Here is a 14,395-nt window from a genome sequence, read left to right as displayed (position 1 = left end):
ACCATGGACAGCTACACTGTAATAAGCTCTCCACAGACAGTATTTACTCATTTTCTTTTAACCTCAAAACTGTGAAGCATGCAGGCTATGTGAAAACTCCACCTAATACAACAATCACAAACACACCCCATCAAAAAAGGACATTAGCATCTGAAGACTGAGACTATCAGATAAATAGCGAGGGGATGGAAATAATCATCTAACAAAATGACATATTTCCTGAAACCTGAAGCATGTGTAAGCTGCCTAAATAGCCCAGCTAGAGAATTGAGTAAGTCCTGGGGACTAGTGAATTCTCCAGGGGGAAAAGTGACTGTAAAAAGAGATTTAGATGAAATCTAAAAGAAGTATAGCCTCTATTCCATCATGTACGTCTTAAAGCAAATCTAGATTATAAATATTTGCACGCCTACCTCTGGGGACACATCAGAGTCATCAAGAGCCTCAGCAAAGTCTGTTGGAGTTTTTCTCAGAGTCTGGTCTGCAGGCAGTGTGTTGTCATTGTAAGATGTGACGAACTTGAAGTCACTTGTGCGCGAACCTGTCGTCAGGTATGCGTCATAATTGTAAGTGCTGCGGAGAGTTCCTGCGCCGTCCACCTCTGCGTAGTTGGGAGGGAGATACGCGCTGGGGATGGCGACCGCTCCGTCAAACAACAGTCTGGGCTTTCTCCTGCGGCAAAACCTCACGGCCAGGATGACAATAATGAAGGTGAGGAAAAAGGTGGAGACAGACACCAGCGCGATGATCAGATAAGAGGTGAGTTTGGAATTGTTCTCATCATAAGAGACATCTTTCAGTTCTGGCACTTCAGCCAAGTTATCAGAAATCACTAAATACATGGTACAGGTGGCAGAGAGAGAGGGCTGTCCGTTATCTTTCACTGACACAATGAGGTTCTGTTTCATGTTGTCAGATTCAGAAATGTCCCGCTGTGTCCTGATCTCTCCACTGTGGAGACCAATAGTGAAAAGTCCCGGATCAGTGGATTTGACTATATGATAGGACAGCCAGGCGTTCTGGCCGGAGTCCGCGTCCACCGCTATCACCTTGGAAACCAGAGAGCCTCCGTGCGCAGCTTTGGGGACCAGCTCGGTCATGAAGGAGTTCCCCTCTGGGGCGGGGTATAGTATCTGAGGAGAGTTGTCATTCACATCCGTTATAAACACACTGACCGTGACGTTGCTGCTGAGCGGAGGAGAACCGTTGTCTCTGGCCACCACGTGGACTTTAAAACTCCTGAACTGCTCGTAATCAAACGACTTCACAGCGTGGATCACCCCCGTGTCTCCGTTAACGGATAAAAACGAGGACACCGGGACACCGTTCACCTCACCAGGTAAGATAGAATAAATCACTGTACCGTTCTGTCTCCAGTCTGGGTCTCGTGCAGTAACGGAACACACGGAGGCACCGGGTTTGTTATTTTCAGTCACGTGGGCTTTATAGGACTGTTCCTCAAACACAGGTGGGTTGTCGTTGACGTCAGCTACAGATAACTGAACACTTTTAGAGGAGGACAGAGGCGGAGAGCCCTCGTCGGTGGCCGTGATTGTAATGTTGTAATCAGACACTAGTTCCCGGTCCAGTTCGCCCGTGGTCACCAGAGAATAGTAGTTTTTGATGGATGGCACCAACTTAAAGGGAAGGTTTTGCTGAATGTAGCAGCGGACCTGTCGGTTATTCTCAGAGTCTCTATCCTGCACGTTAATGATGCCCACCTCTGTACCAGGTGACGCGTTCTCAGGTATGGGGCTAGTCAGAGATTTTAGATAAATCACAGGGGCGTTGTCATTAACATCAGTGATTTCTATTATCAACGTAGCATATGACGCCAACCCTAAGCCATCCTTCACACTGATTTGCATTTCATATGAGGATTCTTCTTCATAATCTAGTGACCCAACAACTGTAATTTCTCCTGTTTTATAGTTTAGAGAAAACACATTACTTTTTTCATCTGAAACATGATCGAAGGCATATGTTACTTCGCCATTGGGTCCCTCATCTGCATCCGTAGCACTCACTGTAACCACTACAGTATCTAAAGGAGAGTTTTCAGGCAGACTGGCTTTATAGACGGCCTGGCTAAACACTGGGGCGTTATCGTTAGCATCCAGTACAGTGACGTGTATGACTACGGTACCTGATCTCTGCGGAGAGCCTCCATCAGATGCAACTAGCATTAGATTTATCTCTTTCTCCTTTTCACGGTCTAACTCCTTGTCTAACACTAATTCACCGTACTTGCGTCCCCCATTTTTTGTATTAACATTCAAAATGAAGTTATCATTATTTTCTAGAGTATAGCTTTGAACCGTATTCTGTCCTATATCAGCGTCATGGGCCTCGTCTAGAGAAAAACGAGCTCCTTTGGCTACAGATTCTCGAATTTCCATTTTGATAATCTCTTCCTTAAATTGTGGAGAATTGTCATTAATATCTTGAACATGAAGACTGATACGTTGCAGCTCCAAAGGATTTTCCAATACAAGTTCCTGGTTTAAAACACACGAAGCCTTCTTTCCACAAAGCCCCTCTCTGTCAATCCTCTCCGCAACAATCAGATCTCCGGTACTCAGATTAATGTCACAGTAACGTTTACGGTTCCCATCGGTATCTATACGGGCCTTACGAGCGGACAGTCTGCTCGCCTCCAGCCCGAGATCCTTGGCTATATTTCCAATAACAGATCCTCGTTTCATCTCCTCTGGAAAAGAATAGCTCACGTCTCCATAGGCGGAATGCAGCGGTAGAAGAAAGAAAACAACGCAGCAGACCAGGCCTGTCACCGAGATTCCTTTGTGCCCCATCCTGGGATTAAAAACGTCAAAACACAATGTAGCCTTGATAATACAATGTAAACAAATAGTATTCCACAAAAAGATTCAGTGTAATCAAAATGATATCCTCATAATGTGCACGCTATCTGACCGTCTCCAGTCCTTTCCGCAGCTTAATGACACCCGAACACCCGAGTCTTGTAACAACAGCAGTGGGTGGAGAACTGGATCTATCCAAACACAGCTGGTCAACAGCGACACTGTGAGTAATCTTTAAAAAGTACACATAATAACAGTAATTATTCTGAAAATATATTTCAGGAAAAGCCGTCATAAGAAAGTCAATAATTGGTCTGCATGATTGATTACTGAACAATTTCCTATAAAATCCCCCTTAGCTTATGAAAATAACCAAATAGAACCAGGAAACGATAAAAAGCCACACAGGAACAGAAAGGATATATAAACCGATCCCAAGCTTTTTTTCACGAGATATAGATTATGTGGAAGAAATACTTTGTAAATATCAGATTTATAGTGCTGTTTTTTTTTGTCAACACACATTAATCAGCGAAATACGCAAAAACAGATAGTATGGCAATGAGTAGAAATGATGATAGTCAAACAACGATGAATTTTAAACCCTTCAGATTTATAATAGGACTTCAGCACCATGGACAGCGGCACAGCAAGGCCGCTGCATTTCAAACGTTCTAACGCCAAACGCCACTTCTCTCGTCACTCTGTTAAAATACGCTAGCTCTCCACATACAGCAATTCTCTTTTGTAACCCCTGTCCAAATAGGCCTTCATGCCAACAGGCCACAATTCTAAGAGCAACCACATTTTAACTTAAAGACGTGCCAACATTTTTTCAATAGAACTCCTGCTTGCCTATATGCTTGATCAACTGGATACAGTTTGTCCCCGGTCAGGATTAACTACATAAAACACAAGAAGTAGTTATACATAAAAACAGAACCAATAATTAATCAAATGAAAACCATCGACAATCTTTGAAACAGCTAAAATCATATGGACAAAACAGACGGAGTGCAGCATTACAATAAAGAAAACAAAGCCGCAGAACAGACCTGTCACCGAGATTCCTTTGTGCCCCATTTTGGGTTCAAAAACGTCGATACACCTTGAATCCAAAATATTATAATGTAGATAAATACTATTCCACAAAAATAATATTTTTTCAACACTCCATTCAGTCAGAGCCATGCCCTGAAAAGTATGTAAATAAGTTGGGGTAGGAAGGTGATTATGCCAAAAATATACTGAATAAAAATATAAACGCAACATGCAACATTTCATTGATTGTACTGAGTTACAGTTCATGTAAGGAAATCAGTCAATTGAAATACATTCATTAGGGCCTATTCTATGGATTTCAGATGACTGGGCAGGGGTGCAGCCTTGGGTCGGCCTAGGAGGGCATAGGCCAACCCACTTAGCAGCCAGGTCCACCCACTGGGGAGCCAGCCCCAGCCAATCAGAATGAGTGTTTTTCCCTACAAAATGGCTTTACTACAGACAGATATATATATATATATAAATGCCAACGATCTACACAAAATGCTCTGTAATGTCAAAGTGGAAGAAAAATTATATATTTTTTAAAGGTTAAAATCACCAATGGCCCTAAGCACTGTCCTTCCTGTCCTGCAGCTCAGTTGAGAAGGAAGACTGCATATTTGATGTGTCTGGGTGATTTAATACATCATCCACAGTAAAAATTTTAACTTGACCATTCTTAAAGATATATTCAAAGTCTGATTTGTTATTGTTACCCATCCACCAATCACTGCCTGTCTTTAGGAGGATTTCGAAAAGCACCCTGGTCTTTGTAGTTGAATCTGTGCTTGAAATTCAATACTTGACTGAGGGACCTTACAGATATTGTATGTATGGGGAACATTGGAAGTGGTAGTCATTCAAAAATCATGTCAACACCTATTATTTCAGTCCATATAACTTATTATGTGATTTGTTAAGCCACATTTTGCTTCTGAAATTATTTAGGCTTGCCTAAACAAAGGGGATTATTACATTATCTTTTCACTTCGACATTATGGAGTTTTTTGTCTAGATCAATCTATTTATGACTTTTTGCAAATCCAATCAGTTTTCCACGTTGATTCAACGTCAGCACAATAATTTTTTTAGGGTTTAAATTATGTGGAAAAAACGTTGATCAACCAGTTTTTGCCCAGCGGGATAGCATAAAAAATGTAATCAAGCCTTTAAGTTATCATAAAACCATACCTCTGGGGACCCCTCAGAGTCATCAAGAGCCTCAGCAAAGTCTGTTGGAGTTTTTCTCAGAGTCTGGTCTGCAGGCAGAGTGTTGTCATTGTAAGATGTGACGAACTTGAAGTCACTTGTTCGCGAACCCGTCGTCAGGTATGCGTCATAATTGTAAGTGCTGCGGAGAGTTCCCGCGCCGTCCACCTCTGCGTAGTTGGGAGGGAGATACGCGCTGGGGATGGCGACCGCTCCGTCAAACAACAGTCTGGGCTTTCTCCTGCGGCAAAACCTCACGGCCAGGATGACAATGATGAAGGTGAGGAAAAAGGTGGAGACGGACACCAGCGCGATGATCAGATAAGAGGTGAGTTTGGAATTGTTCTCATCATAAGAGACATCTTTCAGTTCTGGCACTTCAGCCAAGTTATCAGAAATCACTAAATACATGGTACAGGTGGCAGAGAGAGAAGGCTGTCCGTTATCTTTCACTGACACAATGAGGTTCTGTTTCATGTTGTCAGATTCAGAAATGTCCCGCTGTGTCCTGATCTCTCCACTGTGGAGACCAATAGTGAAAAGTCCCGGATCAGTGGATTTGACTATATGATAGGACAGCCAGGCGTTCTGGCCGGAGTCCGCGTCCACCGCTATCATCTTGGAAACCAGAGAGCCTCCGTGCGCAGCTTTGGGGACCAGCTCGGTCATGAAGGAGTTCCCCTCTGGGGCGGGGTATAGTATCTGAGGAGAGTTGTCATTCACATCCGTTATAAACACACTGACCGTGACGTTGCTGCTGAGCGGAGGAGAACCGTTGTCTCTGGCCACCACGTGGACTTTAAAACTCCTGAACTGCTCGTAATCAAACGACCTCACAGCGTGGATCACCCCCGTGTCTCCGTTAACGGATAAAAACGAGGACACCGGGACACCGTTCACCTCACCAGGTAAGATAGAATAAATCACTGTACCGTTTTGTCTCCAGTCTGGGTCTCGTGCAGTAACGGAACACACGGAGGCACCGGGTTTGTTATTTTCAGTCACGTGGGCTTTATAGGACTGTTCCTCAAACACAGGTGGGTTGTCGTTGACGTCAGCTACAGATAACTGAACACTTTTAGAGGAGGACAGAGGCGGAGAGCCCTCGTCGGTGGCAGTGATTGTAATGTTGTAATCAGACACTAGTTCCCGGTCCAGTTCGCCCGTGGTCACCAGAGAATAGTAGTTTTTGATGGATGGCACCAACTTAAAGGGAAGGTTTTGCTGAATGTAGCAGCGGACCTGTCGGTTATTCTCAGAGTCTCTATCCTGCACGTTAATGATGCCCACCTCTGTACCAGGTGACGCGTTCTCAGGTATGGGGCTAGTCAGAGATTTTAGATAAATCACAGGGGTGTTGTCATTTATGTCTGTAATATCTATAATAACTTTACTGTCCGAGGAAAGACCAAAGCCATCTTTCCCTTCAATAAAAAGTTCAAATTGTGTCTCTTCTTCATAATCTATTTCTCCTGTCACTCTAATTTCTCCTGTATTCTGGTCCATAGTAAATACATTCCTTGCTGTTTCAGATACTCGACTAAATTCATACGTCACTTCCCCATTCACTCCCTCATCTGCATCCGTAGCACTCACTGTAACCACTACAGTATCTAAAGGAGAGTTTTCAGGCAGACTGGCTTTATAGACGGCCTGGCTAAACACTGGGGCGTTATCGTTAGCATCCAGTACAGTGACGTGTATGACTACGGTACCGGATCTCTGCGGAGAGCCTCCGTCTACAGCTGTCATCAACAGTTTCAACTCCTGCTGCTCCTCGCGGTCTAATTCTTTGTCCAGAACTAACTCACCGTATTTAATACCAGCATTATTCGTTTGCAAACCCAAAACAAAATGATTATTCCTTTGTAGTACGTAGCTTTGCACTGCGTTTTGCCCAATATCTGCGTCGTGAGCTGCGTTTACACGATAGCGCGCTCCTTTCAGAGCGGATTCTCTGATTTCTACCTTAATTAAATCCTTGGGAAATATGGGTGAATTATCGTTTATATCTTGGATTTGAAGTGATATATGATGCAACTCAAGTGGACTCTCTAGGACCAATTCGAATTTTAGTATGCATAAAATCTTTTCTCCACAAAGCCCCTCTCTGTCAATCCTCTCCGCAACAATCAGATCTCCGGTACTCAGATTAATGTCACAATAACGTTTGCGATTTCCTTCAGTATCAATTCGGGCTTTACGAGCGGACAGTCTGCTCGCCTCCAGCCCGAGATCCTTGGCTATATTTCCAATAACAGATCCTCGTTTCATCTCCTCCGGAAAAGAATAGCTCACGTCTCCATAGGCGGAATGCAGCGGTAGAAGAAAGAAAGCAAAGCAGAAGACCAGGCCTGACATTGAGAATCCTTTGTTCAGCATCCTTAGACTTTCAATAACATCCATATATATAGTTAAACAGATCGATGTAAGTATTCCACAAAAATATCCACAAAATATCAACATTCACTAGATTCTGAAAACAAAATACAAGTGTGTGCGCAGTCTGACCGTTCACCTCTATTATTTTATGTAGTGAAACGACACTAAAGCTTTGTTAATGACAACACCAACGGGTGGAGAGCTGTATCTATTCTACCTCCGCTGGTGAACAGCGACACTATGAGCACCATTCAGAAATTACACGCTGACATTGGGCTAAGAACATTTCAATAAAAGTCGCAGACAGACATTATTCATGATCAAACATTGGAGACATACATGATGTATGCCCCCAGGATATGGGGATAACCTAATAAGCACAGTCAGTAGCTCAACTTTAGTTTTAGAAGTTAGAAGGGACATAACCTGTCGGGGTGTCTGGGGGTCCTCCCCCATAATTGTTTTTGGCATCTAAAGCAGATTTTCTGCATTTCTACTCAATCTAATATGACCCACGGCCCTTCTAGCCATCTCTATTTAGAACAACAGAAAGTAAACAAAAATACCCACAGTCATCAAGCTGTAGGTAAGAGATAATTATTTCATATGTTTAAGTGATTGATAAAACTGAACTAGATGAAATGTAATTCAATAATCAATATTGTGATGCACCTTTAACCAATAGCCAAACAAATAAACAACTCTTTAAAAAATAAAGTACAGACTTATTAAGACATCTTCATATGACATTTCAGCCCGAGCCACCTCCACGCCCAATCCTCACCATTCTAGTCAATAACTAAATTCTCTCCCCAACACAATTTTCTTCCCACATTTTTTGGTTTCATTTCGAAGGGAAAGGTTTGGAAACAAGTTAAATATATATACAGCTCAAAAAAATAAAGGGAACACTTAAACAACACATCCTAGATCTGAATGAAAGAAATAATCTTATTAAATACTTTTTTATTTACATAGTTGGATGTGCTGACAACAAAATCACACAAAAATAATCAATGGAAATCCAATTTATCAACCCATGGAGGTCTGGATTTGGAGTCACACTCAAAATTAAAGTGGAAAACCACACTACAGGCTGATCCAACTTTGATGTAATGTCCTTAAAACAAGTCAAAATGAGGCTCAGTAGTGTGTGTGGCCTCCACGTGCCTGTATGACCTCCCTACAATGCCTGGGCATGCTCCTGATGAGGTGGCGGATGGTCTCCTGAGGGATCTCCTCCCAGACCTGGACTAAAGCATCCGCCAACTCCTGGACAGTCTGTGGTGCAAAGTGGGGTTGGTGGATGGAGCGAGACATGATGTCCCAGATGTGCTCAATTGGATTCAGGTCTGGGGAACGGGCGGGCCAGTCCATAGCATCAATGCCTTCCTCTTGCAGGAACTGCTGACACACTCCAGCCACATGAGGTCTAGCATTGTCTTGCATTAGGAGGAACCCAGGGCCAACCGCACCAGCATATGGTCTCACAAGGGGTCTGAGGATCTCATCTCGGTACCTAATGGCAGTCAGGCTACCTCTGGCGAGCACATGGAGTGCTGTGCGGCCCCCCAAAGAAATGCCACCCCACACCATGACTGATCCACCGCCAAACCGGTCATGCTGGAGGATGATGCAGGCAGCAGAACATTCTCTACGGCGTCTCCAGACTCTGTCACGTCTGTCACGTGCTCAGTGTGAACCTGCTTTCATCTGCGAAGAGCACAGGGCGCCAGTGGCGAATTTGCCAATCTTGGTGTTCTCTGGCAAATGCCAAACGTCCTGCACGGTGTTGGGCTGTAAGCACAACCCCCACCTGTGGACGTCGGGCCCTCATACCACCCTCATGGAGTCCGTTTCTGACCGTTTGAGCAGACACATGCACATTTGTGGCCTGCTGGAGGTCATTTTGCAGGGCTCTGGCAGTGCTTCTTCTGCTCCTCCTTGCACAAAGGCGGAGGTAGCGGTCCTGCTGCTGGGTTGTTGCCCTCCTACGGCCTCCTCCACGTCTCCTGATGTACTGGCCTGTCTCCTGGTAGCGCCTCCATGCTCTAGACACTATGCTGACAGACACAGCAAACCTTCTTGCCACAGCTCGCATTGATGTGCCATCCTGGATGAGCTGCACTACCTGAGCCACTTGTGTGGGTTGTAGACTCCGTCTCATGCTACCACTAGAGTGAAAGCACCGCCAGCATTCAAAAGTGACCAAAACATCAGCCAGGAAGCATAGGAACTGAGAAGTGGTCTGTAGTCCCCACCTGCAGAACCACTCCTTTATTGGGGGTGTCTTGCTAATTGCCTATAATTTCCACCTGTTGTCTATTCCATTTGCACAACAGCATGTGAAATGTATTGTCAATCAGTGTTGCTTCCTAAGTGGACAGTTTGATTTCACAGAAGTGTGATTGACTTGGAGTTACATTGTGTTATTTAAGTGTTCCCTTTATTTTTTTAAGCAGTGTATATATATATATATATATATATACATATATATATATATATATACATATATATATATATATATATATACATATATGTATATATATACATATATATATATACATATGTGTATATACATATACATACATATATATATATATATATATATATATATATACATATACATATATATATATATATATATATATATATATATATATATATATATATATATATATATATATACATAATCTGATATTTCTGCGATCTATTGTGACATTGTGGGAGGATAACCAACCTTCCAATTAATGGCAATGCATTTCTTAGCCTTTATAAATGCTAGGTTATACAGTTTCCATAACAAATGCAAATAGGTCCTCTTTTGTGCTTTACACCTCCAGCACAGGAATGACATTTCTGAGTGCACATTATTCAGTTTCACTCGCATATAGTATGTTCTATGGATGGTCTTCTTAGTGACAGGGGGCAGTATTCGGAAATTCAGATGAATAACGTGCCCAAATTAAACTGCCTGCTACTCGGGCCCAGAAGGTAGGATATGCATATTATTAGTAGATTTGGATAGAACACTCTGAAGTTTCTAAAACTGTTTGAATGTGTCACAGGTTCCAACGAGAGTGGCGCCCCCCCTCGGTCGGGCGGCGCTCGGCGGTCGTCGTCGAGCGCCTGAAAAGTATGTAAATAAGTTGGGGTAGGAAGGTGATTATGCCAAAAATATACTGAATAAAAATATAAACGCAACATGCAACATTTCATTGATTGTACTGAGTTACAGTTCATGTAAGGAAATCAGTCAATTGAAATACATTCATTAGGGCCTATTCTATGGATTTCAGATGACTGGGCAGGGGTGCAGCCTTGGGTCGGCCTAGGAGGGCATAGGCCAACCCACTTAGCAGCCAGGTCCACCCACTGGGGAGCCAGCCCCAGCCAATCAGAATGAGTGTTTTTCCCTACAAAATGGCTTTACTACAGACAGATATATATATATATATAAATGCCAACGATCTACACAAAATGCTCTGTAATGTCAAAGTGGAAGAAAAATTATATATTTTTTAAAGGTTAAAATCACCAATGGCCCTAAGCACTGTCCTTCCTGTCCTGCAGCTCAGTTGAGAAGGAAGACTGCATATTTGATGTGTCTGGGTGATTTAATACATCATCCACAGTAAAAATTTTAACTTGACCATTCTTAAAGATATATTCAAAGTCTGATTTGTTATTGTTACCCATCCACCAATCACTGCCTGTCTTTAGGAGGATTTCGAAAAGCACCCTGGTCTTTGTAGTTGAATCTGTGCTTGAAATTCAATACTTGACTGAGGGACCTTACAGATATTGTATGTATGGGGAACATTGGAAGTGGTAGTCATTCAAAAATCATGTCAACACCTATTATTTCAGTCCATATAACTTATTATGTGATTTGTTAAGCCACATTTTGCTTCTGAAATTATTTAGGCTTGCCTAAACAAAGGGGATTATTACATTATCTTTTCACTTCGACATTATGGAGTTTTTTGTCTAGATCAATCTATTTATGACTTTTTGCAAATCCAATCAGTTTTCCACGTTGATTCAACGTCAGCACAATAATTTTTTTAGGGTTTAAATTATGTGGAAAAAACGTTGATCAACCAGTTTTTGCCCAGCGGGATAGCATAAAAAATGTAATCAAGCCTTTAAGTTATCATAAAACCATACCTCTGGGGACCCCTCAGAGTCATCAAGAGCCTCAGCAAAGTCTGTTGGAGTTTTTCTCAGAGTCTGGTCTGCAGGCAGAGTGTTGTCATTGTAAGATGTGACGAACTTGAAGTCACTTGTTCGCGAACCCGTCGTCAGGTATGCGTCATAATTGTAAGTGCTGCGGAGAGTTCCCGCGCCGTCCACCTCTGCGTAGTTGGGAGGGAGATACGCGCTGGGGATGGCGACCGCTCCGTCAAACAACAGTCTGGGCTTTCTCCTGCGGCAAAACCTCACGGCCAGGATGACAATGATGAAGGTGAGGAAAAAGGTGGAGACGGACACCAGCGCGATGATCAGATAAGAGGTGAGTTTGGAATTGTTCTCATCATAAGAGACATCTTTCAGTTCTGGCACTTCAGCCAAGTTATCAGAAATCACTAAATACATGGTACAGGTGGCAGAGAGAGAAGGCTGTCCGTTATCTTTCACTGACACAATGAGGTTCTGTTTCATGTTGTCAGATTCAGAAATGTCCCGCTGTGTCCTGATCTCTCCACTGTGGAGACCAATAGTGAAAAGTCCCGGATCAGTGGATTTGACTATATGATAGGACAGCCAGGCGTTCTGGCCGGAGTCCGCGTCCACCGCTATCATCTTGGAAACCAGAGAGCCTCCGTGCGCAGCTTTGGGGACCAGCTCGGTCATGAAGGAGTTCCCCTCTGGGGCGGGGTATAGTATCTGAGGAGAGTTGTCATTCACATCCGTTATAAACACACTGACCGTGACGTTGCTGCTGAGCGGAGGAGAACCGTTGTCTCTGGCCACCACGTGGACTTTAAAACTCCTGAACTGCTCGTAATCAAACGACCTCACAGCGTGGATCACCCCCGTGTCTCCGTTAACGGATAAAAACGAGGACACCGGGACACCGTTCACCTCACCAGGTAAGATAGAATAAATCACTGTACCGTTTTGTCTCCAGTCTGGGTCTCGTGCAGTAACGGAACACACGGAGGCACCGGGTTTGTTATTTTCAGTCACGTGGGCTTTATAGGACTGTTCCTCAAACACAGGTGGGTTGTCGTTGACGTCAGCTACAGATAACTGAACACTTTTAGAGGAGGACAGAGGCGGAGAGCCCTCGTCGGTGGCAGTGATTGTAATGTTGTAATCAGACACTAGTTCCCGGTCCAGTTCGCCCGTGGTCACCAGAGAATAGTAGTTTTTGATGGATGGCACCAACTTAAAGGGAAGGTTTTGCTGAATGTAGCAGCGGACCTGTCGGTTATTCTCAGAGTCTCTATCCTGCACGTTAATGATGCCCACCTCTGTACCAGGTGACGCGTTCTCAGGTATGGGGCTAGTCAGAGATTTTAGATAAATCACAGGGGTGTTGTCATTTATGTCTGTAATATCTATAATAACTTTACTGTCCGAGGAAAGACCAAAGCCATCTTTCCCTTCAATAAAAAGTTCAAATTGTGTCTCTTCTTCATAATCTATTTCTCCTGTCACTCTAATTTCTCCTGTATTCTGGTCCATAGTAAATACATTCCTTGCTGTTTCAGATACTCGACTAAATTCATACGTCACTTCCCCATTCACTCCCTCATCTGCATCCGTAGCACTCACTGTAACCACTACAGTATCTAAAGGAGAGTTTTCAGGCAGACTGGCTTTATAGACGGCCTGGCTAAACACTGGGGCGTTATCGTTAGCATCCAGTACAGTGACGTGTATGACTACGGTACCGGATCTCTGCGGAGAGCCTCCGTCTACAGCTGTCATCAACAGTTTCAACTCCTGCTGCTCCTCGCGGTCTAATTCTTTGTCCAGAACTAACTCACCGTATTTAATACCAGCATTATTCGTTTGCAAACCCAAAACAAAATGATTATTCCTTTGTAGTACGTAGCTTTGCACTGCGTTTTGCCCAATATCTGCGTCGTGAGCTGCGTTTACACGATAGCGCGCTCCTTTCAGAGCGGATTCTCTGATTTCTACCTTAATTAAATCCTTGGGAAATATGGGTGAATTATCGTTTATATCTTGGATTTGAAGTGATATATGATGCAACTCAAGTGGACTCTCTAGGACCAATTCGAATTTTAGTATGCATAAAATCTTTTCTCCACAAAGCCCCTCTCTGTCAATCCTCTCCGCAACAATCAGATCTCCGGTACTCAGATTAATGTCACAATAACGTTTGCGATTTCCTTCAGTATCAATTCGGGCTTTACGAGCGGACAGTCTGCTCGCCTCCAGCCCGAGATCCTTGGCTATATTTCCAATAACAGATCCTCGTTTCATCTCCTCCGGAAAAGAATAGCTCACGTCTCCATAGGCGGAATGCAGCGGTAGAAGAAAGAAAGCAAAGCAGAAGACCAGGCCTGACATTGAGAATCCTTTGTTCAGCATCCTTAGACTTTCAATAACATCCATATATATAGTTAAACAGATCGATGTAAGTATTCCACAAAAATATCCACAAAATATCAACATTCACTAGATTCTGAAAACAAAATACAAGTGTGTGCGCAGTCTGACCGTTCACCTCTATTATTTTATGTAGTGAAACGACACTAAAGCTTTGTTAATGACAACACCAACGGGTGGAGAGCTGTATCTATTCTACCTCCGCTGGTGAACAGCGACACTATGAGCACCATTCAGAAATTACACGCTGACATTGGGCTAAGAACATTTCAATAAAAGTCGCAGACAGACATTATTCATGATCAAACATTGGAGACATACATGATGTATGCCCCCAGGATATGGGGATA

General features: G+C 43.3%; 2 protein-coding genes across 3 annotated transcripts in view; both read right to left on the bottom strand.

Moving 5' to 3' along the window:
• Positions 1-14,395, bottom strand: part of LOC115205349 (protocadherin gamma-C5) — a 203,381-nt gene that overhangs the window by 155,096 nt on the left and 33,890 nt on the right. The window lies entirely within an intron of this gene.
• On the bottom strand, positions 11,598-14,015 carry LOC115204986 (protocadherin gamma-A10-like). The gene has a single exon (XM_029770559.1). The coding sequence runs from the start codon at positions 14,004-14,006 to the stop codon at positions 11,598-11,600; it is 2,409 nt and encodes an 802-aa protein (XP_029626419.1). The 5' UTR covers positions 14,007-14,015.

The sequence above is a fragment of the Salmo trutta genome, chromosome 13 (assembly GCF_901001165.1).
Source record: "Salmo trutta chromosome 13, fSalTru1.1, whole genome shotgun sequence".
NCBI lineage: Eukaryota > Metazoa > Chordata > Actinopteri > Salmoniformes > Salmonidae > Salmo > Salmo trutta.
This window is presented reverse-complemented; position numbering and strand designations above follow the sequence as displayed.